Source organism: Callionymus lyra, chromosome 3 (genome assembly GCF_982586985.1).
Source record: "Callionymus lyra chromosome 3, fCalLyr1.hap1.1, whole genome shotgun sequence".
In the NCBI taxonomy this organism is placed as follows: Eukaryota; Metazoa; Chordata; class Actinopteri; order Syngnathiformes; family Callionymidae; genus Callionymus; species Callionymus lyra.
In genome coordinates, this window is record NC_141820.1 from 12,214,893 (window position 1) to 12,235,009 (window position 20,117).

The window sequence follows — 20,117 nt, forward strand, 5'->3', positions numbered from 1 at the left end:
AAATTTAGAGAATTTTTGATGAGTTATGAGCAACACTGAAGGCTTTTCTTACACGACAGCAGGTGGCGCTATAAAGAAAAATTCCTTCTTTAGATTTGTGTTGATTTTGTGACCCATGAGGAGGCTTGAGATAAGATAAGGAACAGAGATTATTGTTGTTGACAACTATAGAGAGATACATACACAAGGTTAGCAGGCCCGGGGGCCGAACACAGTCCACCAAATGATCTAAAGTGGCCCAACAAGTGGTTGGCTCAAAATAATGTAGATTAATGATCATGTTGTTGATCTGTTAAGATGTCATTATTAAAGATTAGATAAGAAACAGAGATTAAGTTTGTCAACAATCAGAGACTTCTAATAAAGTGTTTTGAGAAAGGTAACAACATTGAAATATTGTAAAAACAAGAGGATTTTTTTGTGATGTGTATATAATATTATAATTGAATTTTTTTTTTTTTTTTTTCATTCCATTTTTTTTATTTAATTAAATTTTTGTTTATTTTATTTTATTTACATTTCTTATTTTTTTTTTTTTTTGTTTATTTATTTTTTTTAATAATAATAATAATAATTATTATTATTATTATTATTATTATTATTGTTATTATTATTTATTTATTTATTTTACATTTCAATTTATTTCATTACAATTTGTTTTATGATCATTTATTGAATTTATTTTCATTTCAATATATTTCATTTTATTTTATTATTTTTATGTTTCATTTGATTTTATTTTTGTTTATTTTATTTTAAAGTTTTATTTTTAATTTCATTTGATTTTCTTTTCTTTTTTTTTTACATTTCAATTTATTTATTTTTTATTTTTATTGTGTATTTCCCTTATTTTATATTATGTTTTTTTGTGATTCACTGATGGTTCCAGTTCTTGACGACACTTCTGTTCTTTAACATATTCTAGTCTGGATTTTCCCCCATGAGTCCAGGAACCCGAGTGACCCGTCCCTCAGCACGACTCTGGGCCAAAACTGTCTCATCAACCTCCTCCCAGTGTTTAGTGACATATTATGGTCTGTCTCTGGATTGAGGACGGAGCACGTGAGCAAATTCTTGTGACACCGAAGCCACGGCGACCGCTGGCCTCGTCTGACCAGAGGAAACATGGAGGAAGTGGAGCAGAAACCACAGAGTCACTACTTCCAAATTAAGACTCTTACACACTTTAGCCGAAAGGACAAACACAACATTTATTTAGTGGGTTTTTTAGATGCAAGAAAAACAGTTGGAGCGACACAAACTGGTCTTTTATTTTAGGTGAATTTATTGTAAACAATATAAATGTTTTATAACGTTTTCACACTAAACAAACAGGGTTTATTTGCTGATTGCCGTCAAGCAAAAATAAAGGATTGAAAAGTATAAAATCGAGTAATTAAATCGAGCTAAATAAGCGATAAATGATTATTCTATTGTATTTAATAAAGTTTTGTTTTTTCGATCTGCAATAAATATTTGCAAAAATTACAAAAGCAGACGACAAAGAAAACTAAAATGAAAAACCCTATAGTCAGACTTCTAGTGAATAAAATGAATAAATACAAAATCAAATAGTTAGTTTCTACATGATCATGAGGGCCACGTAAGTAGAGTCAAGGGGGCCACATTTGGACACCGGAGCTGAGTCACATTATCGCACACTTCTGCACTTACACCAATGAGCAGTGTGCGAAAATGAAGTGTGCAGTGAGCACTCAATTGGTGCACTCAAATACCCAGAAAATTAAGTGTGGATCGATGGACACTTTCCAACCTCAACAGCCGCCATCTTATGCTGTGTCTCAAATCGCATACTTCTGTGCACTGGAGGTTAGTATGCATCAGGATAGTGTACATACTAACTAGTACGCAAATTCTCGACAGATAGTATGTCTCAAATCAAACACTTCTTCTGCTACTATTTAATGAGGATTTCAAGCAGCTGTAGGAACACTATCGAAAAATATGACATGAAAAACTTACATCGGTATAAAGATGAAATATTAACGGTCGCCATCACTATGATGGAGCCGTTTAGGGTAGAAAGTGTCCATCGATCCATACTCAGTTTTGTGGGCGTTTTAGTGACAATTTAGTGTGTATGGAGCACTACATTTCACATACTAAGAATTCAGACGCGCTTATGCACTAAATCACTGACAAATCGTCTTTTGGAGCAGATACCGACATAAATGTCTTGAGAAAAAACTAATTTTACCACAAACCAACACAACAACAATAATAACAAAATAAAACACAACTTAATAATTTATTTTAATTGGAGAAAATCACTGTCAAGTGATAGAGTTCCAACAGCTGGTTGCAATCAGCGTTAAATAGTAGTAGAAGAAGAAGTTGTCGCATCATTTCCTGTTAGTGTGTAGCAACAGTGTTTGATTTGAGACAGTACTACCCTGTTGAAGTTTTCAGTACTTTATATTGCACTGTAAAACAGTGCGCTTACAGTAGTGCGCAATTTGAGACACAGCTCAGGTCTGATGTTAAGTGACGAAATATTATCTTTATTTATTCATTTTTAAAGCTATTGTTAAGCGTAGAGATCATTCAAAAGTAGTTCAAGAGTTAACCCGGTAAATTATAACTATACGTCAACTTTAAACCAGATGTAGGGGTATCTGGATATTTTTTTCTGTCCCCCAGGCTTCTGTAATATCTTGAGTCAATAATTAAAGTAATAATAAATCATAGTCTCTAGTTAAAACTAATCCAGTCCAAAAAGTGCGAGTCATTGTTTTAACCTTCAGTGAATGTAACTTAGTTCGTAGAAGAACAAGTTCTGTGTTTGGTTCTGTAACGATCAACATAAAGCGTTGAGAATTAAAGAGTTCAAAGAAAGATTTGACGTGACTGATCGTAGCAGGAAACAGAGAAGAAAAGCGTGATTGTGTGTCACTGGGCTTTAGTTCCGGAGCAATATTTAGCAACATTTCTGTCGTTTAGCAATTGTCACGTTGAGCTCGAACCGACAACAACAACTGCTGCTGCCGAGGTCAGAGCCTTGACTTCTCTGAAGAACAGGATTACATCTTTTTATCGGAACCACATCCCGACACGAGCACCAAGAGGAGGATGGTTTAAAAAAAATGCGATGAAGACTCACGTGACGTCTCCGGCGTAATGTAGGATTCGGAAGTGCTTCTGGAACTCCATGGTTTTGTCGCTGGGGTTCAACTGTGAAGGACAACGTTGTGTCGTCAGAAACAATGATCATCATTTTAAGAAGAGTTTTTTTTTTTTTTTTTTATGAATTTAAAATTAATAATAAATCCTAAAATATTCATTATTTATTTCAAAAGTAGTTAAAGAGTTTACCCGGTAAATTATAACGATAAGTCAACTTTAAAATATAAAATACTCATTATCATTTTGGCATAGTTATTTTAGTTTATTTACTTTTAGGACTTTTAATTATCAAATTAAGTGTATATTATCTGCAATACATTCTTCATTGAGATTTTTGTATGTGATCTTTAATAATGATGATGAAAATGTTTATAAGATCTTTATTTTGTATGTATTTAATTATTTTTAATATTTTTAATTATTTTCAATAATAACTTTTAAATCCTCACAGTATCTTTCGTTTTGCTGCAATCTGAAAAAAATTAAATTAATAATTGTGTTCACATCAAATCATTAATATGCCGTTTAGTGTTTAATTATAAATAAATATAGATATGTTAATATTATGAATCATTTTAAATGGCATTTCTCTTAATTAATTCTCTTAAATGTCTTAATAAAATATTTGTTTTTGTGTGTGTTTATACATTTTATTTTCGTCTGACTTGAGTGTAATTATTCTTTTATTCAAATAATGATTTCTGATCACTTTTTTTCAGCATCTATCTTTATATTTACATATATTTATATCATTAACATAAAGAGGACACATATGCTTTTATGTTTGCTAAAGCATAAATACTTTTAAGTAGTTTTATTATTCTGAAAATGTTTTCTTTACTCTTACTATGCGAATTTATATAATAAGTAAGACACTAAAATATGTATTATTGTCTATCCAATTTATTTTTCTAAGTAATGTGTTAATTTCCCATAAAATCATCTTGAAGTTGTGAACATAGTTTCAGGACGAGAGGAATTTGCTAAAGACGTTAACACTAAATGGATTCTGCCCTCTAGTGGACAAACTTTATCACTACATTTACGTTTCTTCTTAAATCGTTATCAATATTCAAATAATAGTCGTTATTTGATTTATTTTTGAAAGCAGGTTACTTCATATTTTATTGTATTATTGTTGCTAGTTGTAGTCATAGTACCAGTGGTGGTGGTAATATTATTGTACCACTATTTTTGACATTAAATAATCATTGTTTTTCTTTTTTCTCTCTCGTATTCAAAGCTTGTTATATCATATTTTCTATCTGGATTTTTCCACAAATGTTAATATAATAGCATTGCCTTCAATCACATTAACATCTTTATTTAATAACATCATTTTATTTATTATTACATATAATTTATCTCTTGTCTTAATTTAATGTTTAAAATACAAAATCACTAAACCAACGAATTACATTTTATTAATTACATTATTTAATTATATTTAATTTATTTATTTTATATTTAAAGAATCCTCTTTTTATGTAAATTGTTATTATTATTTAATTTTATTATAATTACTGAAATAAAAAATGATTTAATTCATTTAAATGTGTAGATTTAATTGATTTATTTCTACAGTCAAAAACATAGTTACCTTGCGGGACGTGTAGTGAGGATGAGCAGCCAGTTTGGTGTCCATGCTGTCCAGACAAACGGTGTCCGTGACCTTCCCGACGCTCAGACAGGCCTCGTCCAGGATGGAGATGATGCCTTTATGTGGCTGCTCCACCAGATCCACGATGATCTGGTTGTTGAAGTAATCGATCTGTGTGACCAGGACAGAATTTAAGAAACTAAGAACGGGTCAATAGTGTTGATGAGGTATCATGATACAGTAACTTCATTTTGAAAGACCACTAGATGTCACTCTCAGTTTGAAAATAATGCCAGATTTCATTGAATTGGTAGATCAGAGTCAAAGATAGTAAATCTGAGAGTAACATCTAGTGGTTCAATATAAAGACACTGTATCATGATACCTCATCAAGTGTTTCATGAAGCCTCATCGACACATCACTCTTGATGGAATCAACAGATGGATTTAAGGATCTTCACACCGAGGACTCACATGCTTCCAGGCGATGCCCTCCCTGTTGTACTCGCTCTGCTCCTGGCGAAGGATCAGCTCGATGAACAGCTGCTGCAGCTTCTCGTTGCAGTAGTTGATGCAGAACTGTTCGAAACTGGAGGAACAAGGTCAGGTCATCGCTTGACCGTCAGACAAGGGGGGTGTCCAAAATCACACACTTCTGCACTTACACTTAATATTTTTGAGTTCTGATGAGCAGTGTGCGAAAAATGTAGTGCCCAATTCGTGCACTTAAACGACCAGAAAATTGAGTGTGGATCGATGGACACTTTCCACCCTCAACGGCCGCCATCTTAGTGATGTAGATGACGCTAAACTGAAGTTACGTCACTGACGACACGTCTTCTGAAGCAGATACCGACGTAAATGTCTTTAGAAAACACTCATTTTACCACAAAACAACACAACAACAGTAATAACACAATGAAACACAACTTAATAACTTGTTTCGATTGTTGAAAAGCGTTGTCAAGTGTCAAGTGATAGTGTTTCACCGACTATTTTTAATCAGTGTTAAAAGTAGTAGAAGAAGTTGTCGAGTCATTTCCTGTAAGTGTGTAGCAGCAGTGTTTGATTTGAGACAGGACTACCCTGTCTTACAGTGAACTGTACTGTAAACCAGTGCACTTTTGAGACACAGCACAAGTTAATGTTATAAGAGTATTTAAGGTTCAACAATCTAACATAAATTAATAGTAATTAATTCTGTATTTTTTGACTCTGGGAGGAAATGTCTTGGGCTGTGTCACAAATCGCGCACTTCTCCGATTGGACTGGTTTATTTTACACGTTAAGATGGTGCACGTGCTTGGCCAAATTTTCCACAGTGTAGTACTGTCTCAAATCAAACACTGCTGCTACACACTTACAGGAAATGACTCGACAGCTTCTTCTTCTACTACTTATTAACACTGATTACGACCAGTCGTTGAAACACTATCACTGACACTTGACAGCACTTTTCACTAATTGAAACAAGTTATTAAGTTGTGTTTTATTATGTTATTATTGAGGGTGGAAAGTGTCCATCGATCCACACTCAATTTTCTTGCCATTTGAGTGCTCATTGCGCACTACATTTTCTTACCCTGCTAATTGGGATGCACTCGAAATACTAAGTGTAAGTGCAGAAGTGCTCGATCTGGGACACAGCTTTGGTCCAAGACACAAACCTGTTGTTGTCGAAAATCTCGAAACCATAAATATCCAGCACCCCGATGACCGTGTTTTTCCCATCACGCATTGGGTCGTAATCCTTGACCTCGATCACAGCGTTGATCCGACCCACGATCCACCCGAACAACCTGTCGTACAGAGCCTGTAAAAAAACATGTTTCAATTGCAACAAAATTTTTATAGTAGCATTTTAATTAGTGATGTGTTGATGAGGCTTCATGAAACAGCTGTTGACGTATCATGATACAGTGTCTTTATTTTGGAAAATGATGCCAAGTTTCATTGAATTATCAGATTAAATCCAAAGATAATAAAGCAGAGAGTGACATCTAGTGGTCTTTCAAAATGAAGACACTGTATCATGATACCTCATCAACTGTTTCATGAAGCCTCATCAACACATCACTTGTATTAAACCATCACCTTAGCGAACGCGTCGCGTCCGAAACAGGCCTCCTCCTCCGTGTGACCTTTCTCGATGACCTCGCGGCCCCCGGTGGCCACGGTACGGAACAGCAGACTCTTGCGCACGGACTCGGCACCTGTGGCGGTCAACTCCGAGATCTGCTCGACCAGATCCAGCTCCACGATGTCGACGCTTTCACCATCGGTCGCAAAATTCAGGTTGCCCTGAAAAGTACAGAAACTCTTAGTGAAGGATTTAAATACTGCAGCTTTGCTTTTAGCATTAAGATTAGCAATAGCATTAGCATTAGCTTAGTGGTAAAATATATATATATAAATAAAATACACTGTTGGATAAAATCAGAAGTCAGTTTCACTTCTCTGTCGTTCACAGACAACAAAACAACCCTAAACCCAGACCTGGTGCAGAAAATATTTGGGGTAAAATGCCTTTATTATCATTTTAAAAATATAAAGTTATATAAAACAATATTTTAAGCATATGTGGTTTGATTTTATTTATCAATGGATAACTTGTTGTCACATTGTTTGAACATCGAAAGACCCATTTTTGCTAAAAGCTTTTATTTATACTTGGTTGTTTAATGTTTTAATCGTTTGTTTTACTGTGAATTTGGGCCATTTCTTGCTAAATTTTATGAGTCATTTAATTTTATAAATCCGTTCCATCTTAATCCTTGTGTTATCACAGGGTCAAGGAAAAATGTGTTTGTGGTATCCCTTGGGTTGTCTCTGGGTCAAGGGGAACATATGCAGTGGTGAAGGTCGTTCACCTTGACCCAGAGACAACAAAAGGGATACTACCGACACATTTCTTTTCAGGCCTTCGGGTCACTTCGACCAGGAGATAACACAAGGGATACCACAAACACATTTGTTTTCAGGCCTTGGGGCCACTTTGACCATTAGATAACACAAGGGATACCACAAACAGGTTTGTTTTCAGGCCTTAGGGTCACTTTCACCATGAGATAACACAAGGGATACCACAAACACATTTCTTTTCAGGTCTTGGGGTCAATTTGACCCTAAGATAACACAAGGGATACCACAAACACATTTGTTTTCACTCACCAGGAGCAGGATGGCGGCCAGAATCCGATAAATCGAAAGAATCTCATCTTCAGAGAAGCCGATGACTTCTAGGGCACCTTTCACCGCTTTGCTGTTGGAGCGATCGTTGTTCAAGGTCTACAGGGGAGTAGAGGTAAGATAAGATAATCCATCCGAAACCACCGAACCGCCGGCTTCGCATCTCACAGGTATGGCCGCCCCCTCGTGAGTGTAGGAGTACAGGCCGGGGTCCCTGTGCAGGTGCAGCGACCCCAGCAGGTCGTCAGAGCCGCCTCGTAACAACTGTCAACAGATCGGACTTCAGAATCCAGCGTCTAAAGTCTGGAAGACTTGATCTACCTGGTAGAACGAGTGGAAGTTCCTCTCGCCGTCCTGCTGCTGGACCACCCTGGACTTCGGATGGAATTCAGTAAAACAAGGAGACATTTATAATCACAGACCACATCACGGTCACGCCTATTCCTGGACCCTCACCCGATGATGGATTTAAGGAGGACTTCGTACCTTCTCCAGCAGGTAGTTGTTGATGTGTCCTCCCGTGGGGTCGCCGTTGAAGTTGAAGTTGATGTCCATGTATTTGCCGAAGCGGCTGGAGTTGTCGTTGCGGTTCGTCTTGGCGTTCCCGAAGGCCTCGAGCACACAGTTGGACTTGAGCAGGACGTTTGTGACGCTGACGAAAACCAGGAGATAAGAAACAGTTAAAAAAAAATCTTCTCATGTCTTTTAGCTTCTTAGCTAATTTCGGGCTCGTTCTTCTCAGCAACTCCAAGATCTCTTGTTAAGAGTCTCTTTGGGAATTCGGAATACAGTTGCCATTCATTTATCGCGAGGGTTAGGTTCCCTAAAACCGACCCGCATGAAACTAAATCTGCGAAAAACATCATTTTAACAACATTTATTTCAACTTGCTAACTCAGCAACGTGCACGGGAAACGAACTGCTTGCGTAATGCTTTGCCGCCCAGCCAACCAATGACCGATTCTGTACACTCTTGTCATAGCAACAGACTAAGGGATTAAATAGAGTATTGTAGTGACTAAGTAGCCATCATCATCATTAGAGTTCCCCTTTTTTTTTGTCACCATAAGTACATTGGGTGCGGTAAGTAAGTTAGTAAGTAAAGGTTTTTTGTAAAGCGCCTTTCTAGACCAGGGTCACAAGGCGCTTTAACAATTTAAAAAACAATACACAGTTCAAATATATACTTTAAAAGGCCAAGAGACATAAGACAAACACAGGAGTCCCAGAAAGTAAGAACTTTAAAGTTGATCCTAAAATAAACTGGCAGCAAATGCAGAGTTTTAAGGATCGGGGAAATGTGAGTTCTTCTACTAGAGCATCTCAAAATTAATTATAGGTAATTAATTATTAATAGGTAATAGCATCACAAATAACTTTGATATGGCGAGGGGTCACGGTATACATCGAAACTGAGTGAGAAGAAAAAAAAAAACACTCGAACTGAGCCCAAGAAAACCATCAACATTTTCAAACCCTCTTTTTTAGCCCCCCTAACTTGGACTCACTTCTCCACCCCTGAACGCTGAGTTGGGCTTGTGATGGCGGCGATGTACTGCATGATGTACTTGCTCGCCTCGGTTTTCCCCGATCCACTCTCACCTGCAACACAAAGGTGTTTTTTTGATGATGACGAATTGGAAATCTTCAGATTGAGGAACAGCTTCTTATCGCTCAGTGATCGTAGACACATTATTTATTACTAGTGACTTGTTTATTGTGTCATTACTTCCTCCAAGCAAGTTAATAACTGTTGTAACTTTATTAAGATATTCCTCAATTTTGTATTTTTGCCATCAGGATATTGAATTGTTGAACTAAATATTTTAGACGTTGAAAAACGAATGTATTTGATTTAAATTGTGATTTACTTTTTTAAGCATTAAAAACATTAGTTACATTTTTATTTAAATCAATTATTTCTAGATTTAAAGATTGACATTTTGACATGGAATTAAATCATTTTTAAATTTAAAGGTTGAATTTGTTTTTGATTTCATTAAATTTGTACATTTAAAAGTAATTATTAAAGTATATATTAAAGTAAATTTAACTTGTTTTTTCAACAGTCACTTTTGTTTGATTTGTAATCTTTTAAATTCAATATATAAGTGGTGGAACTATTATACCTATAGTATAGGATACCTATACTATTATATACTTAATTTAAAATATATATATATAATTTAGAAAATATATATTTTAATTATTGAAATTAGATAATTAAACTATGTATGTGTAAAAAAAAGATCAGTTATTTTGAAAATAAACAAATAAATATTTTCTTTAACCTTTAAATATACAAATTATTTAATACAATTATTTAACATACTTTTTTGATGTTTCAATATAGAAATAAATGAATTCAATTATTCAATAAAAGAAAAACAAATAGACATTAATAAATTAAATTATTAAAAAATAAATAAATGTTAAAAAAACAACAACATCTCATCAATGTTCCAACATTAGAAATGATAGTTTAAACCATTGAATAACAAGATGGTGTTGATGTAACTAACTCCACCAACAATCCCAAGGTCGCCTCCTCCAGACACTGACCTGAAATGACGATGCAAGTGTCCTTGGCTCGTCTCTTCATGGCCTTGTAGGCGGCGTCCGACACCGCGAACAGGTGAGGCGGGTTTTCGTAGAGCTCGCGGCCGCGGTACGCGTCGATGCTCGTCTTCCCGTAGATGTCCAGCTGCCTGTAGGGGTTCATGGAGACCACCACCTCCCCGATGAAGGTGTAGATCCTGCCTTTCTGAAACCTGGGTGGAGATCATTAGAGAAGCATTTTGTATTATTAAATTACACTTTAATTCAAAATAAAAAAACAAATGGATGTAAAAATAATCTGCCATGCTGTGGTTTGTCATCATTAACATTACCTGTACCTAGAACAGACCGAGGGGCCACATTGCGACCCTTTCACTGTATATATTTGACCATTTGACTTTGACTGTATTAATGTGGCCCTCATTAGGGTCAAAGATCATGTAAGAACTAACTCTTCTATTTTGCATGTATGTCTTATATTTATTAATAGTCTCTAGATACGACTGTGGGATTTTTATTTTAGGGATTTTGTCATTTTGGGGAGTATAAATTGGCCCTTAAATAAGTAAAATTAGTTTGGAAATAATGTGCTTTTATGTTAGTTTTAAATCAAATGTTATATAAAATTACAATAATGTAAATATTTCGCTTATAAATACATTTTTTTTCACTTCTAAGGCATGGTTTTGGCGTGATGGCCCCTCACAGCAGTCACTCTATGAAATGTGGCCCCTAAGGAAATTTGATTTAGCCACCGCTCACTAAGAAGGTTATTATTAAGATTTAGAACAACCTCTCAGTAAATGTTAACCCTTGCGTTATCTCAGGGTCAAGGTGACCCAGAGGCCCAAAAACCGATGTGTTTGAGGTATCCCTTGAGTAATCTCAGGGTCAAAGTGACACAAAGGACTGAAAACAAATGTGTTTGTGGTATCCCTTGTGTCTAGAAAAGCGTTTCGAAATATGAATTACTTACTTATATCAGGGTCAACATGACCCGGAGGCCTGAAAACATATGTGTTTGCGGTACACTTTGTGTAATCTCAGGGTCAAAGTGACACGAAGGCCTGAAAACATATGTGTTTGTGGTATCCCTTGTGTTATCTCAGGGTCAAAGTGACCTAAATGCATGAAACAAATGTGTTTGAGGTATCCCTTGTGTTGTCTCTGGGTCAAGGTGAACAACCTTCCTCAAACACATTTGTTTTGGGGCCTCTGGGTCACCTTGACCCAGAGACAACACAAGGGTTAAAATAAAGAATACATTTCTGCCAATCCTTTCACTTTCTGTAGCTTTCTTGCTCGAGCCTACTATATAGTTGTTTTTTTTGCAAGGATGATACTGCCACCTGCTGTTGGTTTGAAAATGAGTTACTCTGAAGCTTTTAAACAGTTTTATACCGTCTTTAAATTAATTTACTCTGGTAAATGAAATTGACATTTTTAAACATTGCTGCTATTAAACTGTACGACTATTTGTGTTCATAACTACTTGTCAATAATCATTCCTTCGTTTAAACCTTTTCTGGTCCTGGTTTCATCTCCAAGGTCAACAAAACATAACCAACAGCCCACATGTCATGGGAACATATATCAGGGAGCCTTATGTAGCAAAAACAGATGGTTATCTTAAAAATAAAATAAAAGTACATAAATATTCGTGTTGATCACATCACATGCCTTATGACTTTCGACCTATTGCTTCGAGCGGCTGGTTAAGGACCACATCCTCTCTGTACTTCCCAAATCTTTCAACCCTGTTTGTGTACCAGCCTAACCGCTCAACTGAGGAAGCCATCTTTACTGCTCTCCACTGGAGTCTAGAGCACCGGGATGACAAGAACACCCACGTGCGAATGCTGTTCCTGGACTTCAGCTCCAACAACATTATCACCCCCTTGTGCAACTGGCTGCTGGACTTCCTTACCAACAGAAGCCAGTCTGTCCGTGTGGGCAACAACAACTCAAGAGTCATCTCTGCGAGCGCCGGCTTCCCACAGGGCTGTGTCTTGGGCCCGCTGCTGTTCAACCTGATGTCGTCCCAGGTACAATACCAACCAAATCCTGAAATATGCCGATGACACAATCCTCATTCAGAAGGACAACAAACTGGCCCTACAGAGAGGAGGTGCAACATCTGGTGGACTGGTGTGAGGTGAACAACCTGCTCATGAACGTCGACAAAACTAAAGAGATCATCATAGACGTCAGAAGATCCCGACCCAGCCATGCACCACCTCTCATCAACGGCACAACGGTGAAAACAAACCCCCCACAAGGTCGTCGAACCATGTTCCTGGGGTTGCACATCAGAGAGGACCTCAGCTGGACACTTCACACCACCTCCCTGGTGAAGAAAGCCCAGCAGCGCCTGCACTTCCTGAGACGGGTGAGGAAGGCGTCTCTTCCCTCTCCCATCCTCTCCACCTTCTACAGAGGGACCATCGAGAGCTTACTGACCAGCAGCATCTCCATCTGGTCGGGGAACTGCAAGGCCTCCCACTGGAAGTCTCTGCAGTGGCAATGGCGGAGAAGATAAATCGGGACACCCCCCCATCCAGGACGTTGCAAAATCACGCTGTCGGAACAGAGCTCACAGAATTCTGTCGGACCCCACCCACCCCCTCTATGGACTGTTCTCTCTCCTGGCATCTGGCAGAAGGTTCCGCAGTATCCACTGCAGAACAGAACGATTCAGCAACAGCTTCTTCCCTCTGGCCATCAGACTTCTGAATGCAATATAACACGAGCTATGCAATATTTAAAACATTCTTTATTTATTCTATTTATACTATATTGCACTTATTAATATTTATATTTACACTTTTTTATATACATTCATTTTATGCTGTGTTTTTGCCAAGCAAGGAAATTTCGTTGCCAGTTTCACTGCAGGTTTTTTTCTGTGCAATTACAATAAAAGGAAGTCTAAGTCTAAAAAAACTGATGTCAAAAGAAAGGAATTTTACGGGGATGTTTAGTGAAGGACAAACACAGAGATGATAAAGACAGTAGCAACAAAACTTGGTTAATAGATGACATAACAGAAATGAATGTTATTCTCATTAATTATATTGTTTAAAGAACAGTTTGAGCCTCCAAGTATATATATAAAACATCACAATTTGAATCATACTTCCTGTTAGTTTGGTGAATAAACATTTTGTTCAGCCTGTGACATAAAGAGGGTAGTTCAGGGTTAAGTGATATGAAAACCCGACTCTCCTGACTCACTTACTCAAGTCTTCTTCTCAAAGATACATTAAGTCTCTCATCATGACCATGTTTTGAACTTATTACTTTATAAAGTTCTCCCCCGTCTGAAATCCGGGCGAACAAGAGGTTACGAGAGTCCATTATGACATTATAATGGTCTTCACTCCTCCTCCCACCAGCTGTAATCACGCCCCGCTTTGTTCATACAACAAGCCCCTTGGAGGTGGAGACTTCCAGGATTGATGAAGCGCGGTGACAAACCTTGATGCATAACCAATCACAGAAGAGTGGGCGTGGTTATGCTAAACAAGATTTCAGCTTGAGAAGTGATTTCAATATACATGTTTTTACTGTAGATTTTAATGAAGTTTTGATGTATTTATTTTATCAGTAAATAAAAGTATACTTTGTTCCATAAGTACTGGTAAATAGGATCCTTGTAAATTGTGTTTTGTAACAAGTGCAACACTTCATCTGTGCGCCCCAACTCTGGAACTATTTAAGGTGCATTTCAACACACTTCACTCACAATGCATGCGTGTCATACTGAGCTGCCAGGAAGTGACACAACAATGTGTACAGGAAATGAAACTTGTGGTTCGGGCGGCGCCAACGTTTGGTGACACATCCTGGAGATCTGTTTTGTTTAGTGTAATCACTCGTTATACACGTAAAAAACACTCACAGCTGGTGAAGATCTCGACTAAGTGTTGACTCATAGTTGTCGCTTGACATTTTGAGGCAGGATGTGTTTGAGTTGAAGGTTTAATTTCCTGATGAGGTCTGAGTGACAGTTAACCAGAAGATAATCTCTCTTGAACATAATTAACTTTTACAGTTCTTCATGTCATTAAAAACAAAATAAACTGAGGCTAACTTAGTTTATGGATGACATATGATAAATAAATGTTATTCTCATTAATTATATTGTTTAAAGAAAACAGAATAAAGTGTTTTATGTAAAAAAAAAAAAAAAAAGAAATGTTGAAAAGAAGAAAATTGAATTAAAATAATTTATATTATATACTATATTTAATAAGCGAAAACATTGAGAACTTTGTGAAATTGTCCGTAGGTATGAGAGCTTGTGTGAATGGTTGTCTGTCTTTGTGTGTGCCCTGCGACAGACTGGCGTCCTGTCCAGGGTGTCCCCTGCCTCTCGCCCTATGACTCTGGGATAGACTCCAGACGCCCTGCAACCCCGACCCCGGGATAAAGCGGTAGAAAATGAATGAATGAATGAATGAATAAATAGTGTAAGTCTCTTTGAATCTTCAACAAAAAATGCTAATTGGGTTTTGTTTTTCTACTTTCTCTCCACTTTTCAGGTAAACAATTATAATAATAAATACAACCCTAAAAAGTAAAACAAATAAAATTAAATCGGGTTTAATTCAAATAGCAGAGGAGATTACTGCACTAATAAAACAATTAAATACTCGAAAAATCGATATAAATTAAATGGGTCAAATTAGCCCTTAGGAAAAATGTGTTGCTCATCTGTTGTTCGATCTCATGTCTTGAGATCAACTTTAGATTCTCATATTCACATCATTCTGTGATCATTTGCTTCTGACTTACTTCTCCTAAGGGACCCTTAAGAGCGAGACATGAGCTAAAAAGAGACAAGACACCAGTATATGACAAAGGAGGTTGAATTGAGACTTAGATTGTATCATCTTGTTCTTTCTCTTTATTTCTCTTTGTTCTTGTTTTTATTTGTATTTTTATTTTTAAGAATAATTGCTGTATTGCTGTGTCTAATTGGAAAAAAAATCAATTTCCCGAAGGAGACCTTTCTGAGGGATCAATAAAGTTCTACCTAATAGAGAAAACCATTTGAGCGATACTTGAGAAGAAGGATAAACAGAGGAGATCTCGTAATTGTATCCCCTTGATCTCCATTATGTCTGAAAACCTTTGAATGAGAATTAAAAAAGAATAAAATAAAATGAGTCTTTTATGAGCGAAATCTGAGGAGTGTAAGCTTACAACATCTCATCTGGAGATGAACCGACAACCTTTTAGACAATGGGCCAAGACTCTACCATCTGAGCTATGACACTAAATACTTGTGCTGTATATGAGAATGATAGTGTCACAGTGAGCACTGAATTATCTTTAGTAATAAGAAATGACTGTAAAAACAATAGTAAATATTGAAAAGAGTGAAACGGTAGAGTATTTTTGCAGTAGATTCAATTCATTTTAATCAATCAATTACCACACTGTACTTCATATTTGTTTCTTTTTTTTCTTTTATTTGAACTTGAATTCCCATCCATACAAATGAGAAACCAGTGAATCGGTCACTAGTGTCGTAATAGTGCAAATCTAGTAAAGTGTCGACCATTTGAACCATGGCGTTGAACTAACTTTTAGTCTTTGCCCTACATTTGTTGACAAAGGATTTCTTGAGCTCATATTGAGATTCATTTAAGAGCTTACACTCCTTTCATTTTTTGTTTTGTTGATTCACTAGAAAAGAGATAACGGTAAGAGATTCTGAGGAACTTAAAATAGTGAGAGACAGTATCTCTCACTGAGATACAACTAAGATCAAATTGAGAAATCTTCGAAGGTGGCAAAGTACGTCTCATATTTCTCTTAGTTTATATATATATAGGAGATGTAAATGTGACATGAATGAGATCTTCAATTGTGCTCTGCTATGGGAGGAGCCCTTGATATTCTGCAGCCCTGTATTTACTGTTAGTGTCGGCGCATTATATAGTGAAGGAACATATTTATAAAGTAAAATAAATAAAATAATAATAAAATAATTCCCACAGACAACAATGAACTACTTAACAACAAGAACTTCAAAGAGCACGTGTCCTTTGACCTTCTCTTACCTTAACTTTAGATTCTCCAGAAACTGCTCCATCGTCACCTCGTCCAACAGGACAAAGTCGGACTTTCCAAACTCCAGCCCCTCCAGCTCCGCCATCTTGGACTTCACCGACCGCACAGGGGGGGGAAATAAAAAGCACGAAGGGAACAGAAATAAGAGGATAAAGAAGCGCTTCGGACTTCTAGGCGGTGAAAAAGTGCGATGTGGGCGTGATGTGGAGTGACAGGCAGTAGACGCTAACACGACATTCTGTCTGAACTTCTGCATCCACTTCTGCGTTTCTCTTCCTGCATCTGCTTGTCTGTTTCTGTTTCTCCGTCAGTGACCGAGTCGAGTTCTAGCTCGGAGAGAGCTTTACATGTCTAGTTAACTTGTAGTTATATACGTTAAACTGATGTGTTGATGAGGCTTCATGAAACAGTTGATGAGGTATTATGATACAGTGAAAGATCACTAGATGTCACTCTCGGTTTGAAAATGATGCCAGATTTCATTGTATTAGTAGATCAGAGTCATATATTATCAAGCAGAGAGTGACATCTAGTGGCCATAATGGAGACACAGTATCATGATACCTCATCAGCTGTTTCATGAAGCCTAATCAACCCATACTAGTGTTTACCTCAGCAACTTTGAGGTCATTGTTCCAGTGGTAGAACAGTGGAACTGCAATTAGTCGGAAACCTCTGTTGCTTTGTTGCCAGATACAGCATGTACTGAACATTTACAGAACCAGATTAAGACTGTTTTTCAGTCAGTTTCTTTTCGTTCATATTTCTATAAATTCATCAAATCAGCTGTTTTTGGTGTTTCAGATATCTCTGGATTCAATTTATAAATATTGTGATTCATGAATGGCAAAATACTAATTCATTAATTAAAGTCAAGTTAAGACAAAATTGTTCATAGTTAATGGTGTCTGTTTGAATGGAACTCTGACTCATGAAGACATTTTCAGACCAACAAGTAGATTCAAGAGAAAGTGTCATGATCTCTCGACAAAGCCCCAGATTAAGTAATAATAATGTCTATTTACATATCGCCTTTCCAGACCAGGGTCACAAAGCGCTTTGACAGCCATTCACACATACTGATGGGAGTAGGCTGCACACCCGCGCCAAGTCTACCATCAGGAGCAATCAGGGTAAAGTGTCTTGCTCAGGGACACAACGACAGGTGGGATTGAACCTGCAACCTTTTGGACTGCAGGCAACCACTCTACCATCTGAGCTATGACACCCCGTGCATCAGTACTAAGGCTGTGTATTGGCAAGAATTTGTTGATAAGATACATTATATTATATTTTGCGATACTGTATATAGAACGATATGTTGTTTCTTCTGAAGTCACACTTTTTTGTTTTTACAACAAAGAAATTAGCAAATACTTTCTCTTATTAAAGTACTTGTAGGAAAGTGAGTCTCAAAATATGAACAAATATAAACTTAAATAAACAATGAAGTGCATTAACAACCTGGAGCAACATGTAATACCCAGTATCTGTCAGTGTTTACTTTTTCAACTTTAATATTTGTTTTAAAGACAAAATGAGTCCAAACATCAACTTTAAAAGCTGCCGGACTCTGTTTTCTTTCTTCTTCACTCATTGCTGCCATTTCGCCGGTTTTCTTGTTACTCTGGCTCAGAGGAAATGACGAATGTTGCCAACTAGTGGCCGGAGGTTTAATTGCGTCAGAAAGAAATAGTAAACGCTGTGAATATTCGAAGTTTTACTTGTAAAATACAACATCGAATGAGTGTCTTTTATACACACACTATTGAAGTATAAACCATAAAATAATTTAGAATTAAAATAAAATATTTCAAAGGTTAAAAAAAAGGATCGCGAATGAAAGTATTGCAATATATATCATTATATAGATATTTTCTCACACCCCTAATATGTGTCACTTTTCAAATGTCCTGCACAATCAAACCAAATACATGATAAAAATCATTAAAGTTGAACCTTATTTTAATTGACAAATGAGACTCTTAGTCAAAACACAAGTTAATGACGCAGCAAAATAGTTTGAAAATCAAAGTAGGTCGACGGCGGTTTTCACGATGAACTAGAAATATGATCCAGATCAACAGATTGCAGCAGAAATTAAACGATTGCAAGGCTGGTAACAAAAGGTCAGCAGGTTCGATTCCCAGCACCATTAAATCCGAGCCCAGAAGAGGATTACGAGTGTTTTTTAATACATAATCCACGCTGTGGTTACCTGATATGACCACGGCTCTACAAAGTATTGAAGTCACATTTATAATTAAAATATTCTAAATATCATTTTATGAATACAGTTTTTTGTACTCTTTGACCCGATGGTTACCCTCTCCCCTAAAACTTTCACCAAGAGGTCATCATCAGTGGTCATAACTGACCATCATGTGATCAACCCTGGACGCCCGAAAAAGAAAAACCGTCAGTGGAATCTTGTCCAAAAACACATCACATTCAAATCCTCATCATTTAAAACCCTCCGCTGACCTGCTCCAACCCCATAATCCCTTCAGTTCAGTCTCCTGTTCAGACACCAACCTTCTGACCCCATGACCCAGGATCAACCACTGAATATATACAGTATATATATATATATATCTTGAAATAAATCAAACACAAAACATTTAAAGATCTGTTTCTACATTTCTTATACGTGATCTGGTTGGATCCTGTTTGCATGAAGCAGTTCTACGACATCATACCAATTTGCTAAACATTCTGCTGGATACATTAGGAACAATTCAACAACCAGGACCAAATAGGATATTTCATCAAAAACTATTCAGTTTCTGCAGGAACTACAAACTCACCTTCATCTGTCGCCATCTTGTGGCTAGTATTTGAATAACTGTTGGTTCTCTGGTCTGCAGTAAAATTGCTCACATCACACAAAACGGTACATTTTTACATCAAAATAATTAACACTTTAGTGTTTATTAGCCCATGATATTACACTGTTTTGTGGCTCCAACTGTGAAACTTAAAACACGACTTTTATCCAAATACATTTGGTTTGAGCTAAAAATTTAGCTCAACTAAATGAATTAAACAAGTTTTAAAAACGGTAACTTGGCAAGAAAATAAATTGTACATTTAGCTTTTGATGGGAAAGTCCTGAGCTAAAGTATGTCCATCAAAATGTTCTTAACCAGATATTTTCTGTTGCTAAATGTATTGCAAGATAATGAACAGCTTGTAAAAACTGCAAAGATATAACAGCGAACCATCAGCTCAGTGATTGAAACAGGATTCGTCTTTAAATGCCAAGTTTCTTGATGTGCGAATATTTAAGAGCTTAAAAATAGAACTCCAGATTTGTAGAGGGCAATACATTTTTTTTTATTTTTTTTTTTAGAATAGTTAGTCAATGACCATTGATCAGGAGTTGAAGTTCAGCTATCAGTAATGGAAGAGATATTGATAACCAGCCCTTAGAACTTTTAGAACTACTTTATTTTTTTGCCCCCCCATTCAGCAGATGGTCCTTTTTTAGCCAAGGAAAACCAAGAACCAAACTAGAGGGACATCAATGGTTTTCCAACAACTT

The 20,117-nt window shown here is 36.6% G+C and overlaps 1 protein-coding gene across 1 annotated transcript in view; it reads right to left on the reverse strand.

Annotated features, from left to right (window-relative positions):
* myo1g (myosin IG) overlaps positions 1–16,750 on the reverse strand; it is a 46,743-nt gene extending 29,993 nt beyond the window's left edge. The window contains exons 1-12 of the mRNA XM_087786459.1: positions 16,564–16,750; positions 10,496–10,704; positions 9,442–9,535; positions 8,420–8,585; positions 8,255–8,308; positions 8,102–8,197; positions 7,916–8,032; positions 6,839–7,045; positions 6,412–6,557; positions 5,219–5,333; positions 4,745–4,915; positions 3,122–3,192 (exon numbers count right to left, since the gene is read on the reverse strand). Of these exons, the coding sequence (XP_087642585.1) occupies positions 3,122–3,192; positions 4,745–4,915; positions 5,219–5,333; positions 6,412–6,557; positions 6,839–7,045; positions 7,916–8,032; positions 8,102–8,197; positions 8,255–8,308; positions 8,420–8,585; positions 9,442–9,535; positions 10,496–10,704; positions 16,564–16,658 (1,541 nt within the window). The 5' untranslated portion in view covers positions 16,659–16,750. The remainder of the gene's footprint in view (positions 1–3,121; positions 3,193–4,744; positions 4,916–5,218; positions 5,334–6,411; positions 6,558–6,838; positions 7,046–7,915; positions 8,033–8,101; positions 8,198–8,254; positions 8,309–8,419; positions 8,586–9,441; positions 9,536–10,495; positions 10,705–16,563) is intronic.
* Between the last annotated feature and the right edge of the window lie 3,367 nt (positions 16,751–20,117).